The sequence below is a fragment of the Sander vitreus genome, chromosome 2 (assembly GCF_031162955.1).
Source record: "Sander vitreus isolate 19-12246 chromosome 2, sanVit1, whole genome shotgun sequence".
Taxonomy (NCBI): domain Eukaryota; kingdom Metazoa; phylum Chordata; class Actinopteri; order Perciformes; family Percidae; genus Sander; species Sander vitreus.
This window is the reverse complement of record NC_135856.1, coordinates 6,612,481-6,633,711: the sequence shown is the minus strand read 5'-3', so window position 1 is coordinate 6,633,711 and position 21,231 is coordinate 6,612,481. Positions and strand designations below refer to the sequence as shown.

The 21,231-nt window shown below is 40.8% G+C and overlaps 1 protein-coding gene across 1 annotated transcript in view; it reads left to right on the top strand.

Annotated features, from left to right (window-relative positions):
* The first annotated feature begins 17,496 nt into the window (after positions 1-17,496).
* cacna1ib (calcium voltage-gated channel subunit alpha1 Ib) overlaps positions 17,497-21,231 on the top strand; it is a 208,259-nt gene continuing 204,524 nt past the window's right edge. Inside the window, exon 1 of the mRNA XM_078270804.1 lies at positions 17,497-17,525. Coding sequence (XP_078126930.1) covers positions 17,512-17,525 — 14 coding nt within the window. The 5' untranslated portion in view covers positions 17,497-17,511. The remainder of the gene's footprint in view (positions 17,526-21,231) is intronic.

Sequence of the window (21,231 nt, the reverse complement as noted above, 5' to 3'; positions counted from 1 at the left end):
TTTGAATTTATGGAGCTCAAGACAAAGCACCTTTTTAGAACGTGAAAAAACGAAATCGTGTATCCCTGTCTTGGCCTTTTTTTTTTTGCCACGTTATACTGTAGATGATGTCTACACATGTATTAGGTGGCTGTAAGTTTTCTCCTGTGTGCAGGGTAGTTTGTGCTGTTGGTGGCAAAGTAGGAAAAAGGAAATAGTGTTAGCAAATGTCATTGGTTTAGATTAGTTGGAAGTATAAATGTGCACAGCAAATGCTGCGTTAGCATGACTGGGGGATTAGGAAAAGTTCAAAGTTAGGCCTCATTGTGTTGCTACAATAACTTTCATAGTGTTGTAAAATCATATGTAGAGCAAACGTCATGACGTCATGATGGTTAATAATGAATATACACTACATGATGTCGGTCACAGACAAAGTGCACGCAAAGTGCAAACAATGAGAGGTGAAACAACAGCAACCAACAATTTGTGTGCGCTTTAACACTTAAACACAGCTGCTATAGCTTGCCTCTAACACTCTGGCTGTTCCTCCCTAACTTACTATGCCAGCCTTTACTTTGAGTTCCATCCTCTACAACAGGGACGTCAAACTCAACTTCACTAAGGGCCTCACTGGAAAATAAGAATCACATCAAGGGCCAGACATGTTTGTTTATTGATATGCTTTTATTTAATCGAAAAAGTCAAATATCTTTGACTGTTTTATTGCATGTGTCATATAGTCTTCTCACTTACAGTTTGGTCGACATAAAGTCCTAAAGATGTCAGGAAAAAGTTCCTCAGCCATCATAGAAAAAAAGCGCCCAAAAACAAAGTGACAAAAACTTCGGCAAAAGTGACAACAACGTCAGTAAAAGTTAAAAATCATCAACATTTTTTTACAAAAACTAGGTGGGCCAGAATGTTTTGTGAACCTAAATTGATATGCGGGCCAGATCATAATCTGCGAGGAGCCGGGTTTGGCCCGCGGGCCTTGAGTTTGACACATGTGCTCTACAATAACTTAAAGATATTACTTTTTGGCAATGGATCAAGTAATATGAGGGCACACTTGAGTAAGTAGAGGGCACAATTTGTTACTTCAGGTGAACAAACTAAGTAATTTGAGGGTACAAATGATTAATTTGAAGCAACAAATCTCTCATTTTCTTTTCCTCCCATGAGACTAATCAGGTTGTGTGCCAAGATAACACTATAACATGTTATATTACTATGACCTTTTTGTTTGTCCTCTTCCAAATCAATCAATCAAATCTTATTTTTCTCGTGAGGATTAGGCCAAATTTGTGTGCACTTATAATATATTAAATATACGCTAGGCTTACACTAACCTTTTTGCTCAGTGGCTGAGATATATGGCCTATATATATTCAGAAAACACAGACATCAGGTCAGCTTAAATCAACCCATTACGCACTGCTAACCTCCCAGTCAGTGGCAGTGACATATCGCTCACACTAGCTAGGCTATATATATATATATATCAACACTCCACCTAACAGCTCTTCTGTATCTGTGATCCTTTAACCCAGGAAGTATAAGGGTGATTTATGGACGCGGCTTCCTGTGTCCCTCAGCAGTGCAGACCGATACTGTGACTACAGACAGATTGTGTTAGTGCCAGCCGACAGAGGGCTACAGCTGCTTCTGCTGGTCTATTTTTACCAGCCATAGATCCTAGCGGTCTGGTACTGTCACACTCTCACATCTAGACTAATGGAGGACACACTGCGAACCACACTGATACTCCCTACACACAGTAAGAAGCACTAATTGTACACACAATGTGCACATACATATACAAATACAGATTCTCATTGGCCTACATGAATTCAAGCAAGGAGGCAGTTTATTTAAGCGTCAACCAACAGATCAGGTTTGGATGAAACCTTACTATTTTACTTTGTAAGTACTTTCACCCTCCAATTTGTTTTGGTTTGTCTTTGACTAACATTAAATGCATGGCTTCATTGGTGTAAGATTTGACACACTGTGGACATTCAAGCTCCCAAGTCGAAGAAGCCCATTGATTGCGTTGACCTTCATGACCTTTGCTCTGGCACCGCCCTCAGCCAAACCTCTGAATTTTTAAAATGGCCTCATATCTTAAGCCCTGAGTTGTGAACTCAGAATATTTGCTGCACACATCGTACTCCCGACAGAAACAAACCTGTTCATTTTTGGCGACCCCTGTGAACATCCCCCTTTGAGCTGTCATCATGCCAGACTTTGCCACGCTCATGCAACTGTTTTGTATTCCATGCAGTAAATTGTTTGTGGATCGATTACATCTAAATTGAAAATTGTAAATAATTCAAATCTCAGGAGGTATACAGATTTAAAATTTGGGAAAAATATAGCGCTATTATCGGATGAGAAAATACATAGATTTTTAATCCACTGCATTACAATTCTAAAAGCCTATTCATATGTAACTATCACATGCGCCAACTGATCTCCAAACCCTCCATGAAATTCTTCTGCTTGTTGTTGTTGTTTCTCAAAAAGCATGACATGTCTTACAATTACATTCTAGGATATTATGTAAGTGTCCCTTCTCTGTCCTTTCTCACAGAAAGAGTTTTTGGATCTGAATAAAATCTGTTTTAGCCTAATGTTACTACTGTGAGTCCGTTCAGCTTTACAGATATCACACATACTGTAGCTAATGAACAATTCCAGATGCAAAACACATTTTGCAATGTGCATCTCACATCACATTTTCACTCACTATGGCCACTACCAATGCATTCATACCTCATTTTACTCTCATATTTACATTTTACAGTTTAGCAACAAAGTAAAAATGGTAATTGAACATTACTGCGTTTTTTGCATTTTGGTTTCGAGCGGTATGCACCCCCCCCCACTAACCTGAGAAAAAGTTTTAATCAGTAAAGTTAATACAGTACACAAAAATAACCTAGAATGCCTTGAACTTCAATCTATTATTTCTGTTTTTTCTCTCCAAATGCATTTTGCCTCTGTCGTGCCTCTGGCACTGGGGTCAGACAGAACACAACAACAGGACTGTTTATTCGAGGTTAAAAAAGTCTCAACACACACATCGAGGTAACTGTCCCAGCCAAAATAGGACACAGACAGGCTAAAACAGTGCTGTTGAAAAGCTGAACAAGGAGCTGAATAATTCAACAGGATCTCAACCAGTAACCCCGTTCTCAGCAGTTCTGTTACTGTGGAAGCCCCACTGTTTGCCCTCTGTTAGACTGGTTCTTATGTCAGCTTCCTGTTGCGTTTACCATTGCACCACATCCCCATGTGACAAGAATTTTTTTTTCTCCCCTTCACACTGTTTTCCCCCCCTTCTGTCTCCCAGCTTCCCACCCTTCTTTCTCTTTACTGGACCTCTTTTTTTTATTCATCTCACTCCGTTCATTTTCCTCACTCCAGGTTTTCAACGCTTGAGCTCTTCTCTTTTTCTCCCTGCAGGGCAGAGGACACCATTGTGCTGTGTAATATCTGGCTTACTAAATGAAGGGTACCTGCTGTAGCTGAATGAGTCTGTTAATTATAGAAGACATAAAGAGACCAAGAGAGTGGGTTGAGTCCATTGTAAAAACTAATCTGAGGTAATAATATGTAAATCCTTTACATAAATGTCCATTTGCTGTCCTTTGTCAGCTATTTATTGCTACAAATAATTCCTGCATGGTTTATCGTTTGCTGAATTAAACTGTTTAATCTGTTTGGGACAAAGGAAGGGATGTATTTCCTGTAGCAGCAATAGCAGTTTGTTTGGAATACTGTGAGCTAATATGAGCAGTGCAAGCACGTTTGTATAGACAAAGAGTACAGTATCTAAAACTGGAAATTGTAGTACACTAACAACAATACTGTAACTGCCTAGCAACAATGATTGAAATGCAGTAGTTGCATGCCTTAGAAAGTTTTGAGGGGTTCCTTCACCGAGCTGTCTGCAAAGCAATTTAATATTGAATTGAGGAAAATTGTTCAACACATAATAGACACAGTATTTATTTATCTAGCTTGACAGTGCAGGCTAATGATAGCTTGGTGATCTGGGTTGAAGTGTGTGTGTGTGTGTGTGTGTGTGTGTGTGCGTGTCTCCAAAAGCCTCTTGTCAAGGTGTATATCTACTGAACAGAGTACATGATTTAGAAATATTAAAGCAGAAACAATGATATACAGAAAGGTGAAGTGAAAAGATTGAATGTAAGAGCAGACTGTCTTGGTGCATGATGCATAAAGAAAGACGGTTTGGAAAGGCATATCATTGATTTCTGTTTTTGTTGCTCTCTGCTTTAACAAGAAGAAACCTGACCAAACCACTTCACGTCATCTGCACATCAGCTGTAAGAATTGTGAAGTACAGTAGAACTAGAGCAGCATTGTCAGAGTAAAAGTGTGTGTGTGTGTGTGTGTGTGTGTGTGTGCGCGCGCGCGCGTGCATGTGTCTCACAGGCCACTCTGTATGTTTGTATAAAAAGAAAACGACAAAATGAAAGAAGAAAAATAGGGAAAAAGACTTTGGCGAATGCAGATTCAAGTTTCAGATATCCATTTATTGGGGGTATAACGGCTCTGCTGGCCAAAATAATCTCAGTGGTTTAGAACAAGTGAGGTGTAATTGTCTAATTTACATAAATTTAAAGGGTTTGGTGTCCGTGTTCAGACTTTAATATTTTCAACAATGCTGTTTTCTTTGCCTTGGATATTTTTTGAAAAATGTAAAACACTTGCATTTAAACATAATTGCAAGCAGACATGTTTGGCTAAGATATCTTGCTACATTTCTAGAATGCATAGATGCAATGTTTCACGTTACAAGGCGAAACCTGCTTGGTAGCATGAGCCATATGCTTTACAACAACATCTTTATAATATCTTGCTTTTTCAGTGGGCTTCGGTTTACCTTCATGAACTATAATCTTTCTCTCTCTCTCTCACTCTCCCTCTCCTTAATTCCTCACCCTCTCACCTCTCCCTCCCCCACCCTCTCTCACGTTGGCAATGAATAAGATCAGCCCCACAAATTAATTCCCCCTCAACCCCTGTTGGCCTTCTTCATTGTCTCTACCAGGTTTATGGGATAACTCCCCTATCAATTAAAGACTAATTCTGTTAGCTGTCATGTATGAAGCACCAGGGTATTTCCTCAGCTTATGAAAATGCCAGCCTGATTTTAAGGAAGTGTCATCTCTAATACTACCTTCACAGATTAAGCAGGTGCAGTTATACAAGCGAAATAAATTGAACCAATACAACTTTGTTCTATATCAATGCTAATATGCTGCTGTAAAATTGCTGCCCACTCACCTGGTCTCTTGGTTACTAAAAGTCATTTATTAAAAGTGTTTTATGTCACTTTCCAGTCACAATACATTTGCATTCCAACATATCAAATTAGTAGTTTAAATATATTTTTTTACATTAATGGTGTAACAGTCAAGTATTGTGTTGCATGTCGTGGTAGTAAACTTGTAATTTTTGTCACATGAAAACGGGTTCATTGTTTTTTAGAAGACAAAAAGGGCTCTAAAGACCTGCAACACCAGTGTTATAACTTCCCCGAAATACAATGACACTATGTAATGAAAATATCAAGAAAGCCCCACCAGTCAGAGCAGACAACTGCCCCAGACCTACAGGGGCCCCTAAAAGTCCCCTGCAGCCAAAATGGAAAAACTGGCCCAGACCCTCAGTGGTCCCAAAAGTTCCAGGTTTACTGCGGGCAACTGCTCCAGCCTTCCAAGGTGCCCAAACCTTCCAAGTCACTGCATATCAATGGTTGTTAGTAACTGATTTATTTGCAAATTTGCAACACCAAAGGACATTATCAATGACGACGGGCCATGCATACTTTGTTGCTGTGAGACCATTATTGTAATTACATGGTGCATATACTTAAATTAAGTTATGTTTTTTAAAAAAAGCCCATAGACAACTGATACACAGAAAATTGTGGGCCAGGATGTAATATTCCAGTATAAGAGTACTGGTTGGTTTCTGGTTCTATGGGCTTACAGCAAAGTAAGATGACCCTGCCATTTATAGCCTGCTGTGACTGTGCTCTGTAGTTAATCTGGGCATAAATGGACACAGTCTATGTCTAGGGGACATATAGAAAAACTCACTTTTTTCAGTGCTTGCGCACTGTGTATCTGGATTGCCTACCAACTCACAAACTGTGAAATAAGACAACCCAGGTGTGCCATATTTGTCTCGCAAACCAATTACAGCAAACTGGGCTTTTCGGGAGGGGGGTGTTTTAGACAGAGGATAAATACCGTTATATTCAGACAGACAGCATGACAAAAATGTGTTTTCTAATTAAATCATGTTAACATGCTCTAGTATGAACCTGAGAAGGAGCAGGATATGTTTCAGAAATTTGGCCACGCACATAAACCTCATGTAGCTTCATAAAGTCCTGCCAACTACAGACTCAACACCTACAGAGTTGGCATACTTGCACGAGGCAGCGAAAGCACCCCTGTTCTCAGCAAGGCAGTCAAATTGCTTTGAGCGAATCACTGAAGCCTCAACTGGTAGTACCTACTCCCTGAAAAGCACAAACCCAGAGGCCATCACACATGCTTGTAATCTGAGTAGAAACTGTTGCTGAGGCAGAGAATGCACAGAAGTGTTTATATAGCAATAATTAGTTCCCAGCACAGCCAATGTAGCCAAAGCTACCTTGTCTTCAGCAGCATTGCTTCTGTTTGAATCAGTAAATAGTTGGAGAGATGATCTGATTGCAGTTTGTGGACGGGAGCCAACTTGCTTGTCTGAAACCCAGGATAGAGACGTACGTAGTTGGCTGAGAAGAGATATGACCTGCAAAAGCTATATTCACCCACAGCCACTAATTCAGACACAAAAGACTGAAATGAGATCAGTAGCTGTGGTTGCTGGGTAAGTCTTATAAATTAGATTGGTTAACCAATGTACGCCATATATTTCTCAGTGCATAGAAGTTCCTTGGTCGATAAGCTGCCTTTAAAATCCCTTTTGTCAGCAGCTATAATGAAAAGCTTTGAAGAAGTTGAATTCCCAGTTGCCAATGTGGAATTCCTCAGTGGCAAAACCACAGAGTACTTTGGTTGCATCTTGCAAAAACTGTTCTTTAAGTCATTTAGTCAATTTTTTTTAAAGGGTACTGTGTAACTTTTTACAGTCTCGAGAATCAGCATTGCTTTCCCCTAGTAGCCTTACTTTCCGCTGGAATAACGTGTTCTATACGGTGTAAAATAGTTCTGTTGCCACAAAGCAATATCCATTTTTATTTTAGAGGAATCCAGTAGACTTCATGTTAACACCAAACTTGGGGTCCGAAATATGAAATGCAGAGGGTGTCAGTTTTCTCAAGCGTGAATCCACCCGTCTTTGAGGTACTGGTCAGCCTTCATGTCTATGAAAAGCAACACTTCTGTTGTCCTTAAGTGATCTTTGTCAAACTTCAGTATAGCTGACCTGAACAAAATGAAGGTAATCTCAATGGTTTTGGGGAGAACACTTGACTTCTGGGATGTCCAACTCGTGCTATGGTGATTTAACCTTGGCTACTACCACACCTAAACTGGCCAGGCTTTAACAATCGTTCAGTTGTAAAGGAAAAACCGCCATTGCTGATGCAAAGCACAATTAAAATTGAGTGTACATGCAAACAAAGACAAAAACACTGCATGCCCAAATGTAGAACCAAAGACACCAACCATACACCTGAAACCCAAACAATTGTGCCCAACCGTCCCCCATTCCCCAATTGCATCATTCCCTCTTTCAGGTTCAGCCAAATATCGATCCAGCCTCTAGTAACATAACTTCATCCCATTAACGTTTAGTGTTTTACAGGGACTCATGACCTATCAGGTGGGGCACATTGTAGATTTCACTCACAGCTCATGTGTGTCTTTGGGACAGTTGCATGGATCACTGGATTTAGTCACATGCTGCGTCTCATTCGGCATACTTCCGTCAATACACTGCTAATGTGCAGTGCCCACTTACTGCTGTAGTGCCCACTTTCAATGATTAGTATTGTCCCAAAAGAAACACTTATGTTAAAACACTTACCGGAAATGCCGAGCGGGATGAGCGTGACGAACGCAACACATGGCAGCTGATTGGACGAGCGCGTCACGTGGGTCTGGCTGCTCCCGAATTTCTAAAAACATAATGGCGGCTCGTTTCGGAAATACGCTCTCGTATTTTACGAAAATAGTTCACCGAAACGAGTTTCTGAGAACATTTTAAGCGAGAAACAGGCCATACAGTTGCTGAATCTGTCTTTTTTTAATCAACAAAAGGTCAGTTTGTAATGAGGGTCCTCTTCATCACTAATATTTTGCAGCATTAGTACACTGTAGCTCATTATGTTACAGGTAAATTAAATGAGGCACAAAGTTTTGAATGTTTATTGGAAAATATTAATCTGTTTTGTGGAGGATGCAGCTGGTGTTGATTGGGAGCCAGCCCTGTCAAGAGAAACATGTACTCAGTTAGCTAGTTTGGTTACCTAAACATGTGTAGTATGGTATAATCTCTGCCTGATTAATTGAATGCAGGTTAACAGTTGCTGCTTGTACAATAGTAAAGTTTGTGTTCAAGTAACTCACCTCTGTATGTTCTCTCCAGAGTGTTCGGGCTAAAAGAGCACCTAGCGTATCGAGCCCCATTTTAAAGGTTCCAGGAGATACCATGTTTCAAGTAGCGAAGGGGTGTTTGAGTACTTTAATTAATTGTACCTGAAGGAATTGTTCAAACTAACAATGTTTGATTGTATTAGGTAACATAGTGCAAGTAAATTGAGATAAATGTATTTGATGTGGTTGTTGTATTTTGTATAATTGTTTAGATTGAGTACATTTCAGATGTATCTTGTACTGTGGTAGTGTCGAGATAATGTCAGTGGCAGGCTAGAAAAGGCTGCCAGTTTCCATCTAGCGCTGCTGCTGTCTGGACCCGTCTGTCTGTCTGGTGGTGCTCAGTTTGTTTGCTGTGGTCATGGCTTCCATTTTTGTGTTAATTGTCGGGGAAATAAACACCTGTTGATCTGCACCGTACCTCTGCCTCAAGTCTCCTGCTGTAATTATCCAACCGCTATGCGGCCATTCTAACACAGTTTAAAAGATTTCCGTCAGATTTTGAGAGGAGGCGAGCCAAGCCGACTTCTCCTCATTTGCATACAGTAGCCTGGAGTCAACTTGCCGACGTTTCTGGTCCCTCCCCTGCCGCTTTGTAGTCAAGATGGCACCCGTTTAGTGCGCGTAGGGTCCATCGTTCCACACTGAAATGTTTGACCGTTTTTAGGGGGTCAACCGGTTACTTTCAGTGCACTGACATTTGCTTTACATTTGTTATCTACACTCTATACTTAAAACTAAGTGTTTGAAGTGTGCAAGTAGGCGGTTTGAGACACAACCATAGTTTAGACATTTTTCAGTTTTTTTCCTTGTTTTGTTTTTTTGTCCAATTAAGAATAAATATGTGTGCCGAGCTTGCCCATGGCCCCTCACTGTCTGAAAACAATGCATTAACAGGCAAACTCCAGCAACTTTGACACTCATTTGTTAGTCTAAATAGACTTTAATGCATTTGAAAATTGCCTGAAATAAAGTGAGTTTTTATGCACACTGGCACTTAGTTTTTTAGGATTCAAATGGGTCTTGAGTGTACCTTTTGTAAACAACTAATGATTTCCTTTGGGCATCACACATGTCCTTGATTACACCAGCAGCACTGTTTGTTTAGTGCTGCAACCTTCATTTGGTTTGGATAATTAATGGTTTCACATACCACATATCTTGTTGAGACATACTCTAGTCTCAACATGATAAGTGAATGATAAGTCAGCTGTCAGGAACCTAAAACATCACAATATTCACACAGCTGGAATAGCAAATCAAGTTAGACAAACAACAAATGAAGTTCAAATAATGTTGTGGCTTTTTTTGCAGCTCTTGTCCAGCTTCTGTTAAATACATTGGACATGAAAATGTTGCAGTCAAAACACTAGGTAATACATATTTATTCTATTTTCTATAACGCTTGTGGGAATGTTCGTGCTTTGCTCCACAGGGAATTGAACATCGCAAAAAGCAGGTTTTTCCATGCATTTTTTTAATGGCGGTAGTGCATTAGGACATCTGGCTAGGGCTGCAACTAATGATTATTTTAATAATCGATTAATGTCGATTATTTTTTCAATTAATCAATGAATCGGATAAAAAAACAAAAAAGCATTAATTTACATCAACTCAATACATACTTACATACATACTTGTTGTTTTAGTTAATAGTTGTGTAAAGGTAAGTAACCCAAAGAGCAGATACAGACAACACACACACACACACACACACACACACACACACACACACACACACACACACACACACACACACACACATATGTTCACTTGAAGCTTATTCATTAAATTATTACCATCATTGTAGTAAGTGCAAGTTAAGTTCATTTGTACACCACATTTAAACACAGCTTAAGATGACCAAGCGCTATAAAAAAACTTTAAAATGAAATTAAAAAGTACAACACACACAAATATATTTGTCAACAATAACTGATATGGGACAAAGCACAGAATATATACATGACAATAGATTGAAAAATTAATGGGCCAAAAAAGGCAAGTGAATAAAAACGTGTCTTTAGTCTTGCAAATTACCACCCCTGCTTTACTACTGTCATTAACGAGCTAACGCTAGCTTGTCATGCTAGTCAAGCTGGATAACGAGTAAACACCAGACCAGCACCAGAAGAGCTACTGGAGGGACGTTACGTTCCTCACTTCAAAACGGAACAAAAGTAGGATTCTATAGTGACTTTACCCTGCTGTTGAACTCCCTTCCTCCTCATCAAGGACTCCAACATGTTTACGTTTTAGGTGCTGAATCATCACCGTGGTGCGCCCCTGCCATGCCATGTTGCTTGTGCTTATCTTGCAATTAACACGTTTTCGATTTATTTGCTCCCACACCTTGGATGACTTAGGTCACCATGTGTTTCAGAACAACGTTACGGTCTCTCCGGTCTCTCTCCGTATTTCAACCCGGTCTCACGGCAGTTTGTGTAAATGTCACGTTATTTTGAATCTATTGATACGTGTTCACGGGGACGTTTTTCTCCTGGTGGCCAGCACGAAATACCCTACGGGGAAAGGACGCCTCACACGCCGGGACACGGCCGAAAAGGACGCCTCATACGTTGGGAGGCGGCCGCAAGACGGCCGCTGGGGACGCGACTACGGGGCTGGGCTGCATATTTCCTCTACCCCCGCTCTGCTCTTTTTTCTTTTCTTTCGCGATGCTCCGCTCTGCGCTCACCTCAATTTATTTTTTCATCTCCGCGACTGAGTGGCATATTGATACAACAAATCGATAATGAAATTTGTTGCCAACTTTTTTAATAATAGAATTTTATCGATTTTATTGATTCGTTGTTGCAGCCCTACAAAAAGAGTGACATCCGGCGGAATTTCCGCCGGCAATGGAGCAATCCTGGAAGTGGAAAGTAGTGGATATAGACTACTATAAGGGGGGGAAAAAAGGAAACACAAGCACTGAACTGCCCAGGAATTTGTGCAACAGCTGACTGCCAAACATCAAAGCACATTTGGATCTTCTCTTTTCTTTCTCTCTTTCTCAGTGAAATAAAGCTGTATTCAAGTACGGTTGGGAACGCCTGACGCCCTATACAATCTGACGGTAAACAGTAATAGTGAAATATCAAGTCTACTTGTGCATCATTGGGGGGAGGTTAAAGAACACGACAGGACGTCAAACAAATGAGCCATAAGTGACACTCCCTCACCGCCTCACCACCCTGCGGCAAAATCGCCGGATGCTGTTTCCCGGTCTAAACGCAGCTTAACTGTCACTGCTGCTCCCTTGCTCTGCTCCTTCTTCAGTGGCTACAAAATAATCAATTTGTGAACCGAGCAACTGTGAAGTTTTGGTGTGGCGCTCGTTTGTCAGTGTTTGTTTCTCTCCCGGAAAGTCGATGAGCTGATGTGTCGTTAGCTGAAGGAAATGTCAATGGGGGATAGTGGGAGCAACACTGGGCTCTACTGGGCCTGCTAAAGCCTTTCATCTGAGATCGCCACCATCATTAAGAGCCATCCATGTTTGCTTTTCGGTGCCTGTAGTTTGATCCTTGTGCTTGTCTAACGCAGTGTGGGTATGAGGTACAGTCTTAATGAGCGTGTGTGGGCCTGTCTCAACGTGGTAATGCTCATCTGTCTACCCATGTATGTGTAACCGTGTCCCTGAGTTTGTTCTTGATGAGTCTGTGTATGTGTCTAAGTGAGCCACGGGCCATTAAGCCCTCAGCATGGTCTGCTTGCTAATGAGTATCTGTGTCACATCAAAACACATCATGACTAGACTAAGTTAACTAGCGCTTAGCTTCCGACACTGTACGCCTAACTGCTAGCTACAGTGTCTGTGTAGGTATGTTAGTGTGTGGTTATGTGATTATCGCTTGTCATTTCTTTTAGAGCTGTAACAACTCCAAATTTTGCTGTACAATTAGTTGCCTCAGAAATACTCGAGATTAACAATATAATTGCCTCTCTCTGTGACAATTAGACAATTATGTAATAATTGTTACAGACCTAATTTCTATACATGGTCTCGTATATTGCTTCGCGCCATCACCAGGCCTAGTTAGCTGGGTGTTACCCTTAATAGATGCTAATAACAGTACCACAGACTCTATATAACACATGCATGCATGTGTCATGTATGTCTGTGCCAAGTCCTCACTTGCATGTTCTGTCCTTTTTCCATCATCTCTTTGCTGTGTGTATGTGTCTAATCTTCTGGAGCCCATTGAGTCAGGGTGTTGTGAGGTGTTTAGCAGTGGACACTTTTCACACCAACTGGAGATGCTATAGTGCTAGGTGAATGTTATGACTTCCTGCTGGGCTAATCGAGGTTGCAACCGACCAGGACATGCTTGTCTTTTGAATTGAAGATCCACAGAAACGGGGCAAGAAATACATTTAAAGTAATAACCCATAGCACTTATATTTTGATATGGCAACTGATGTAGCACAAGGGTGATTACCATTACCATTGTACAAACTCAATCTATACTTTTATTTTAAAAGAAATAATTTACAAACTTCTCTCTCTCTCAGTGTGTGTGTGTGTGTGTGTGTGTGATATGTGAGCTGGCTGCTGACTGTGATCAGTAAAGGTCAATCTGTGCTTGACCCATTCCATTATTCGTACATATACGCCATTCAGAACTTACAACACCATCTAGGATATGACTGTGATTTTTTATTGCCGTCTCGCTGAGTACCAACCCAACACTTTCAAAGCAGAAAATTAGCTTTGTTGTCCGCAGAGGACCACGTCCAGTAGATCAACAGTTTTCCAGCAAGAAGGCATCATGCTTTGTAAAAAAAATACTTTTGCTTGTTTTCCCTTTCCTGCAGTTATTCAGATATACAAAAGTAGCTATACAATTGCTAAACAATGACTTGTTTAGCCCTCAAAACTTAAAATGTTGTTACTACTGTGACTTGAAAAACAATGACTTTGTCCCACCTTTGCAATAAGGTGTAATTTACTCAGCGTGAAATCAAACATTGTTTAACAGCGACTGTCTGTTTTCCTTGGGAAATTATGGCTTTTATTCAACAGTGTGATTCAGAAACATGGATCATTAGTTCAGATTTAACAAGGTGGCGGATCTGCACGTAGACCCTAATGTTCTTCTAAATTATTTATTCGTTTCTTAGGTCACTGGCAGTGGCAGTAACGTTGACATGTGTGTTCTCTTCCTCTTTATCATTTAATAATGACATATTTTTGGCAATGCCCTTTGACTTTGACTTTTGGGAATCTGTTGACATTTGTTTTGAATAAAGCAGGTAGTACATCAAGAATATTTGATTCTATGATAATGAAAAGGGATATTATTCCTCCTGTTCCTCTAACCACTGAAAACCCTGTTCTACCGGAGTAGCATTTAACCTCTTTTAAGACTTAGTTTTTTAATGTTTCCAAGGCTGAAATCATTATTATCATATTATATTCCTGCATTGTTATTATATCTCTGACGGATTAATAGGAGCCATGCCCCATCATGCATTACGTCTCTAGTGAACCTCACCTCAGGGTTAATGATAAGGGAATTTGATCATTAACTTTTGACTGACCATTAAGTTTCTTGTGCTGTGCGTTCACTGCTCCTCCAAAGTATAGATTTCTGTTCCCAGATATAGCAATTTAATTAATTCAAGCACGAAACATCCTCTTGAACTTCTCTCTGTTTTCTCCAGACATAAATCATTTTAATCTGATGGTGACTGAGAAAGACTGGAAGACGCTTAAAATGATTTTGAAATCACATTTTATTGCTATCCTGATGAACGGTTATCTTGCCTGTAATATCCATCATGAGTCCATTTAAAACAACCGTGAAGGTGAACAGCCAAAATGACCCCTCCCCCACTCCTCCTCGTCTGATTGTGTCTCATTGGCTGTTTGTGTTCTGTGACACGTTCAGTATCACCTTCAGGTACATGGACTTCATACTTTTTTCACAGCAGACTTTTTGACTTGTCGTAGTAGGAAAAGCACAGCTGAAACTGATAACCTTAAGGATGGCTCAATTCCATCAAGTGTTCCAGTAAGCTATTTCAGTGAGTCAGCATGCACAATACCAGCGTCTCTCCTAAGTGGAATGCAGCCATCATTAATGGGTTTGAATAAACCTGTGCTTTTCCTACTATGACATGTCAACATGTCTGCCGTGAAAAAAGGTCTATTGTGTCACACTGTGTGCACCAGCCAGTGTGCACGGAATAGGCAGAGATATACAGAAAACCAGAGTAAAACAGGGCAGCAAATGACTACATTATTTAGTTAATCGGTGTTGCAGAGACTCAAAATGCACAGAGCAATCACTTGTTAAAGTCCCTCTGTGTCTAAAAAGTAGTACAAATCATTAACTCCCCAACGGAGGCACAGAAGTTTTTGAGACTTTTGGACACATGCACGTTTCAAAGTACTTTACTTGCTCTCGCTGTAGGACAATTCACAGCTGCAAACACAGCAGTAAAGCCAAGGCAATGTGTTGCTGCAGACAGTAAACAGCAGCTAGCCTGTCCCACTGGCCCTAATGAGCAGCAATGTGACACCGACTCCTCTACTTTGCATTTTTAATCTGAAAAAAAGAATGTTTGAATAAGAAAAGGCTGCCTAGATTCACTTTCTTTGTAGTTGCTTTCTACCACTTTCCAGTCTAGATCACTTCAACATCTTACTTTGTATATATCCTCCTGCAAAACCACTTGATTTGCAGCCCGTGGCCATAAAGCCATTAACACTTTACAGTCAGTTATCCTCTGTTTGGCTACATCTTGCATCATTTGGGTTGTTTGGGAAAGTTTTCGGGCAGTAAAAAAGACGGCCTACTTTGAGGACCTCTGAAGGCTTTTTGTCTATGCCTGAAGTGGACTTGAGCTTTCAGTAGCTTTTATTGGGAGTGTGCGCTCCGGTTCACTCATTGGGAATCCATCTCAGTCATATCACGAGTCCTGCTCCTTTTCTAGTCTCTCTCTAACTCCACAGTATTGATTGCTCTCAACACTAAGCCTCTGACTAAACCACTGAATTCTCCTCCCCCAACACAAATTTACAAACATTTCTCTCTCCCCCAACCTTTCAGCAGTTTGCTGCCTTTTCTCTTTCACAACCTCTGTTGTGCTGCAACCTCTCTACCTCTGTATGTTGGTTCTAACAGTGATCGGACTTTAAAAAAATATATTTGCAAAATGATGCGTGTCATCAGGGTGCCTTGTCAAATTGTCTTAAAGTTTAGTGCAAGTCAAACATAAGAGATTGGATGGTTTATCACCAACAAAAACTCAAACCAGTGTTTCTGGTGTTTACTTGCATAAATGCACTAGTTCACCAAAGTTTATACCAAAGAAACCTTAGAGTAAGTCCACACTAAGCTGGTTAAACTTGTAAATGCGTCTACATTTACAAGACTTTTTTTTTAATGCTGTCTTTTTAAAAACTTTATCCTTGCACTGCTATAGTTTTTATATTACTATGTCGACATTATTCTCTTATATTGTCCATATTTAATGCTGGTCTCTAGACTATATCCTTGCAGTATTGGACTTATTTGCACTACCACCATGACACACACTCTCATAGAGCACCTTACCATACCATACTGAATCACAGGGTCAGTCCCTGCCCTGTCACTGCAAGCGTCTCATGCTTATACATCCCTTAGTCCATTCATGTGGATTTTTTACTTAGTATCTTTTCTTTTATTGTCCATATTATTCATGTGGATTTGTTATTTTATCATCCTGTTTATGTTGTATGTGTATGTTGTGTGTGATGTCTTTAAGTTACTGGGACCTTGAATTTCCCCTTGGGGATCAATCTAAAACAGCATTTTTCGCACCCAAAAACTGAGCTTTTCTAAACCAGTTCATTAGATAAATCTTAAACGCTGGCTTGGTGTTTCAGAGTGTACAAGAAAATCTGAGCTTTTGAAAAACAATGATGAGCCAGCCCAGTGAGGGTCAGGGCCTGTATGGCAGTAAAGTTAAGAAGAACTTTTTTTGGTCGCCTCAAGCCTTCGCTGTGATCATTCAAAATGCACGGCAGAGCTGTTATCAATGACCTCTATTCAAGCAGATTTTGTCAGACACAAACGGTTATAAAATAATGATTTCATCACGGCATCGCAGCAGGTATTATCAGACACAATTAAATAACTTATCACATGCTTGTTCTGGTGTCTGACAAGAAAATATATAAATGAGAACAACTATATTGTGAATTTGGCTGCATTCCAACACAGTATAGATGACAGAACGATGAGGTGTAATGGGCTGTCACTCGGGACAATAACCTAACTCATTTTATAGCCAATGAATCAGCACAGGTCTTGTCATTAACCTGCATGTACAGTATGTTGATTTTCAGAGGTCAGATGTCACTACAATAAAATAATGATTTTTGTCAGCTGAGCTGTGACTTTTGACAGTCACTTACTGGTTTGTAAATTGAAATTGTTCTCTCTCTCTCACTCTCTCTCTCTCTCTCTCTTCTGTGTCTCTCATCGCAGACCGCCGCGTTGCCATGACGAGCGAGGAGGAGGAGGGCCCCAGCGTTGCAACAACACCGTCAGCGACAGCAATCTCCAGGGCAGCAACAGCCATAATCAGGGGCGATAGCGATGATGTCGTCACTTCCTCCTCGCCCCGCAGGCCCTCCCCGCACCGCCTCCCATGTCCCGAGAAAAAGGAGAAGAAAGAGGAGGAAATAGAGGAGGAAGGGATTATTCACGAAGAGAGCATTGAGAAGGAGGATGAGGGGGTGGTGGTGTGTGAGCGGGATGATGAAGAAGATCATGATGAGGATGACAGCAGTGATGCCAGCGTGTTGGTTGTGCCCTACCCTGAGCTGGCTCCTGTGGTCTTCTTCTGCCTCAAGCAGACAACGTGTCCTCGGAGCTGGTGCATCCGCATGGTCTCCAGCCCATATCCTTTTTTTACAGTGTGAATGATGAGAGTCCAAGTTTGTGGATCATCTCCACAAAGCGCTTTTTAATCTTTAATCTTAATCCATCATCATTTAATCAGTCAACATTCTCGCACTTTGAGGCTATAAAGAAAACATCGAGGAAGCTCTATCGTTTCTCTCACAAGTTTAATTTTCCATTGGTCGGTGATTGATTCAGCTCTGAATCGACAAAATAGTCTTTGGATGTTTCACCTAACCCGAAAAGATCAAAACAGTCTCAGGTGGTGCATGGCAGGCTGGATCCGACATCAAGGGTACTACTAGTACTTATACTTTTGTTTTTTTCTGATGCAGGTCTGACACATTCTGCCCCAGACACATTAGTGTAAGGTGTGCTTCTCTTCTTATTGCATACACATTTTTAGGGAGGATCACAATTGTTGGACACATGTTAACAGTGGTTGAAAAAAACAGGAGTACCACATAGTGCAAATAAGATGTAGCCTACCAAGCCCTGAGGGAGGTTGTGGTGATGAAAATAAATGTGGATTTACGTTTACTCTATAGAAATCTATGTGATTTTACATGTAGAGTCCCACCACAGCAGAGACAACAACACATAGATCTACTGAAGTAAGACTTCCTTTACTGTGATCCTTTCAAGGGATTTGAGGCTGTTGGTGTGTGACCAGAGATAACACATTGATTTAGAAAGATCTGAAAGAACCTGGGAGGAGGCCTCGGGGAAGACCCAGGACTAGGTGGAGGGACTATATTATCTCTCCACCCAAAGGGACGTTTGGGGGCCCCTGCCGGAGCTGCTGCTGTTGATAACTCAGAAGTGATGTCTCACATTCCAAGCTCCAATTCCTCTGTTGTACCCAAACTCATAACATATTCACACAGTCTAAGCTAGGTATTTCTGTGAGACAACGTCACCTTAAAACTGACCCGTTCATAGAAGCTCCTTAGACTAGATGAGATACATTCAAACACCTGCATACACAAATGCCAATTGTGTGACTTACACTCAAACTCCCCTAACACAGAGTTTATATTTCTGTAAGTAGTGGCACCGCAGAGTGAAACGAGTGAGACTCAGTGCGTGGAAAAAGCAGAGATATGACTGACTGGTTGAAATTCATTGAAGCAGAGCCAGAGGAAGAAGAAAAAGCATCAGGGAACCAGCAGATACAGATAGGTAAGAGGACAGTGAGAGGCAGTGAGAAGGTGACAAATGGAAGGATGGAGAGATACTGTAAAGAGTATGAAAGGTATATTGATGGAAAGACATAAAGGTGGGTAGTTTAAACAGAGAAAGAGTCAATAGCTAGTGTTTAAGAGGGCTATAAAGGTGGGAGAAGGAATGCAGCAAATATAGTATGGATGTGCATCATTGTTTGTTTGCATTTAGGCGTGTATGGAGCGTGTGTATGTAACAGCTTGGATTTGTGTTTATTTCCCATAAATAAGGAACAGCATTTTCTCTCCAGGGATGAAGCCAGCTGGCATACAGTACATGATTCCTGTGACAGGGAGAACGAACGCGATCGAAACAAATGTTATCTTTTCTGCACTTCCTACCTTTTCCATTAAGCAGACATCACATCAGCTCCTGGTGGGGGCCTGGCAATAATTTATAACCAACTAGAGAGAAAGATGCAGAAAAGAATAGAGAGAGAGGGAAACCAGTGTTGGAGAGTTGCTTAAAGGTGCTCTAAGCGATGTTGGGTGACGTTACTTCTTGTTGACGTTCGAAGTATTGTCGAACAAAACGAATGCTAGCTCGCCCCTCCTTCGTCCTCATCCCGTCCCCTCCCCCTCCCTTCCGAGCTTCCGCGCACTAACCCCCCAACCCCCACCCCAAAATCCTTGTTGTCGGTTATTGGCTGGAACGCTGGAACTCTGTTTGTCATGTTTGGTGGTGCAGGTTGGCGCAGTTTGTTTTTGTTGGCGTTTGTGGAGCCTGGGCTGTCTACAGAGACCGTTTTTTTTTTTTTCAGTGTGTTCAGGGGACAGGCAGCTCGCGGATAGTGAGGAGATGTTTGCTGTATGTGACAAAACATGCTGTGGCCTAAAAAACACGTGACATCGCTTAGAGCACCTTTAATAGGCAAGCCATCCATTCAGGTCTAAGGGAAATGTCTTCCTCTGGAAAATCTCAGATAACACTTGGCTTTGTCCGTTATTTGATTCAGTGTCTTTAATTCTCTCTCTCTCCCGCTTCTGCCGTCTCTTTCTATGTCTGTGCTACAAGCTCACAAGTGAATTAAGTGTAATTTTCTCCACTAGACTGAGCTCATGTGTCTGTTGGAGTCCTGTGGTGCAATTGTGGTGATGACGCATGAGTCAGAGATTTATGTCAGAAAGCAAAGAAAATGATCTCAACAGAGCGTGGTTAATCTGGGCTCTTCTCATCAACATAAGAACAAACTTGAAGGCAACATTAAGCGTGGCGAGGTTTAAAGCCCTGTATTCTCATATCAAATCTCTGAAGCACAAGTTCCATGCTAGTGGTATATTGTTTGAAGCGTTCCCTGCTACTTTTGCTGTTATACTGCAGTTTTGCTAGCTGGTGCAAGCTAATGCTATCAGAAAATAGAGGTTTTAGGAAATATCTAAAAACTAGATTCCCTTCAGCCTCAGCTGTACTTCTAGTTCACTGGTAACATAGACACTTAAAATGCTAATTGGCATGTTCACATTAGTACATTTAAGAGTAAGCAGACTTACTCTGAGTTGCTAACAGTTACATTTAACAAAGTATACAGCTTTAAGTTGAGCTGCTTAGGTAGGGTGACCAGATTTCCCGGAACTAAAACCGGGACACTTTGCGCGTGACCGTAGTGCTCGTGCACGCACACGCTTTTTAACGTGAACAAGTGCCAGCGCAGGTCAGACATAGACACAGACAGTAACTTCATTATTTTGATCGTAGGCTCCTCATCTAATAATTACAGTGCTTTTTCCTGTAAAATTAACAAAATTGCAGCAACAGCCTTTTTCAGTTTAGTGTGAGATTTATGTTGAGATTTTTTTCTAAAAAAAAAACACTTTTTGAAGTGTTATTTATTCCATTAACACCAAAAGAATTAAAATGATTGTGATGGTGAATGTTTATGCACCTATTTCTACTTTTTTCTGAATCAATGTATGCTGCAAATATCTTTATGTAAAGAGAAACATAGATTACAGTCCAAACATAAAAACATAATGGAATATATTGCAGTAAGGCTCTCAGGCATTCTGTATTGCTTTCAACTCTCCTTTGGTTCAACTTTTCTAATTATATCTGAGTCAGCACACATGTAGCCTAGGCATCATTTACTCTTCCCTTCTCTTTTGCATCTTTTGTTGAGGAAGTAACCTCCTTAAATGTGCATGTGACAATTATTCACCTATTCACCTGCAAGATTTCTGCTCATGTTCAAAACTTTGTGCACATTCAAAATACAGTATCTGTGTTCTCTGTGATTTGGAGGAGTCGTGATATTTTGAGAAAAATAAAGTTATAATAGGCTATTACAAGAATAAAGTCACTATATTTCAGAAAATAATCTACCTGCACCATAGTCTGTTGTGCGTTACGTGATTGCTCTGCTGATTCGGTAGATCTCAGACCTCCTGACAGACACAGAGCCCCGTTTGGGTCTCTGAATGAGACACATAGTTTAGCCACGGAAGTGGCTGAACGCTGCTCTACATCGGAGGTGGAAAACTGAA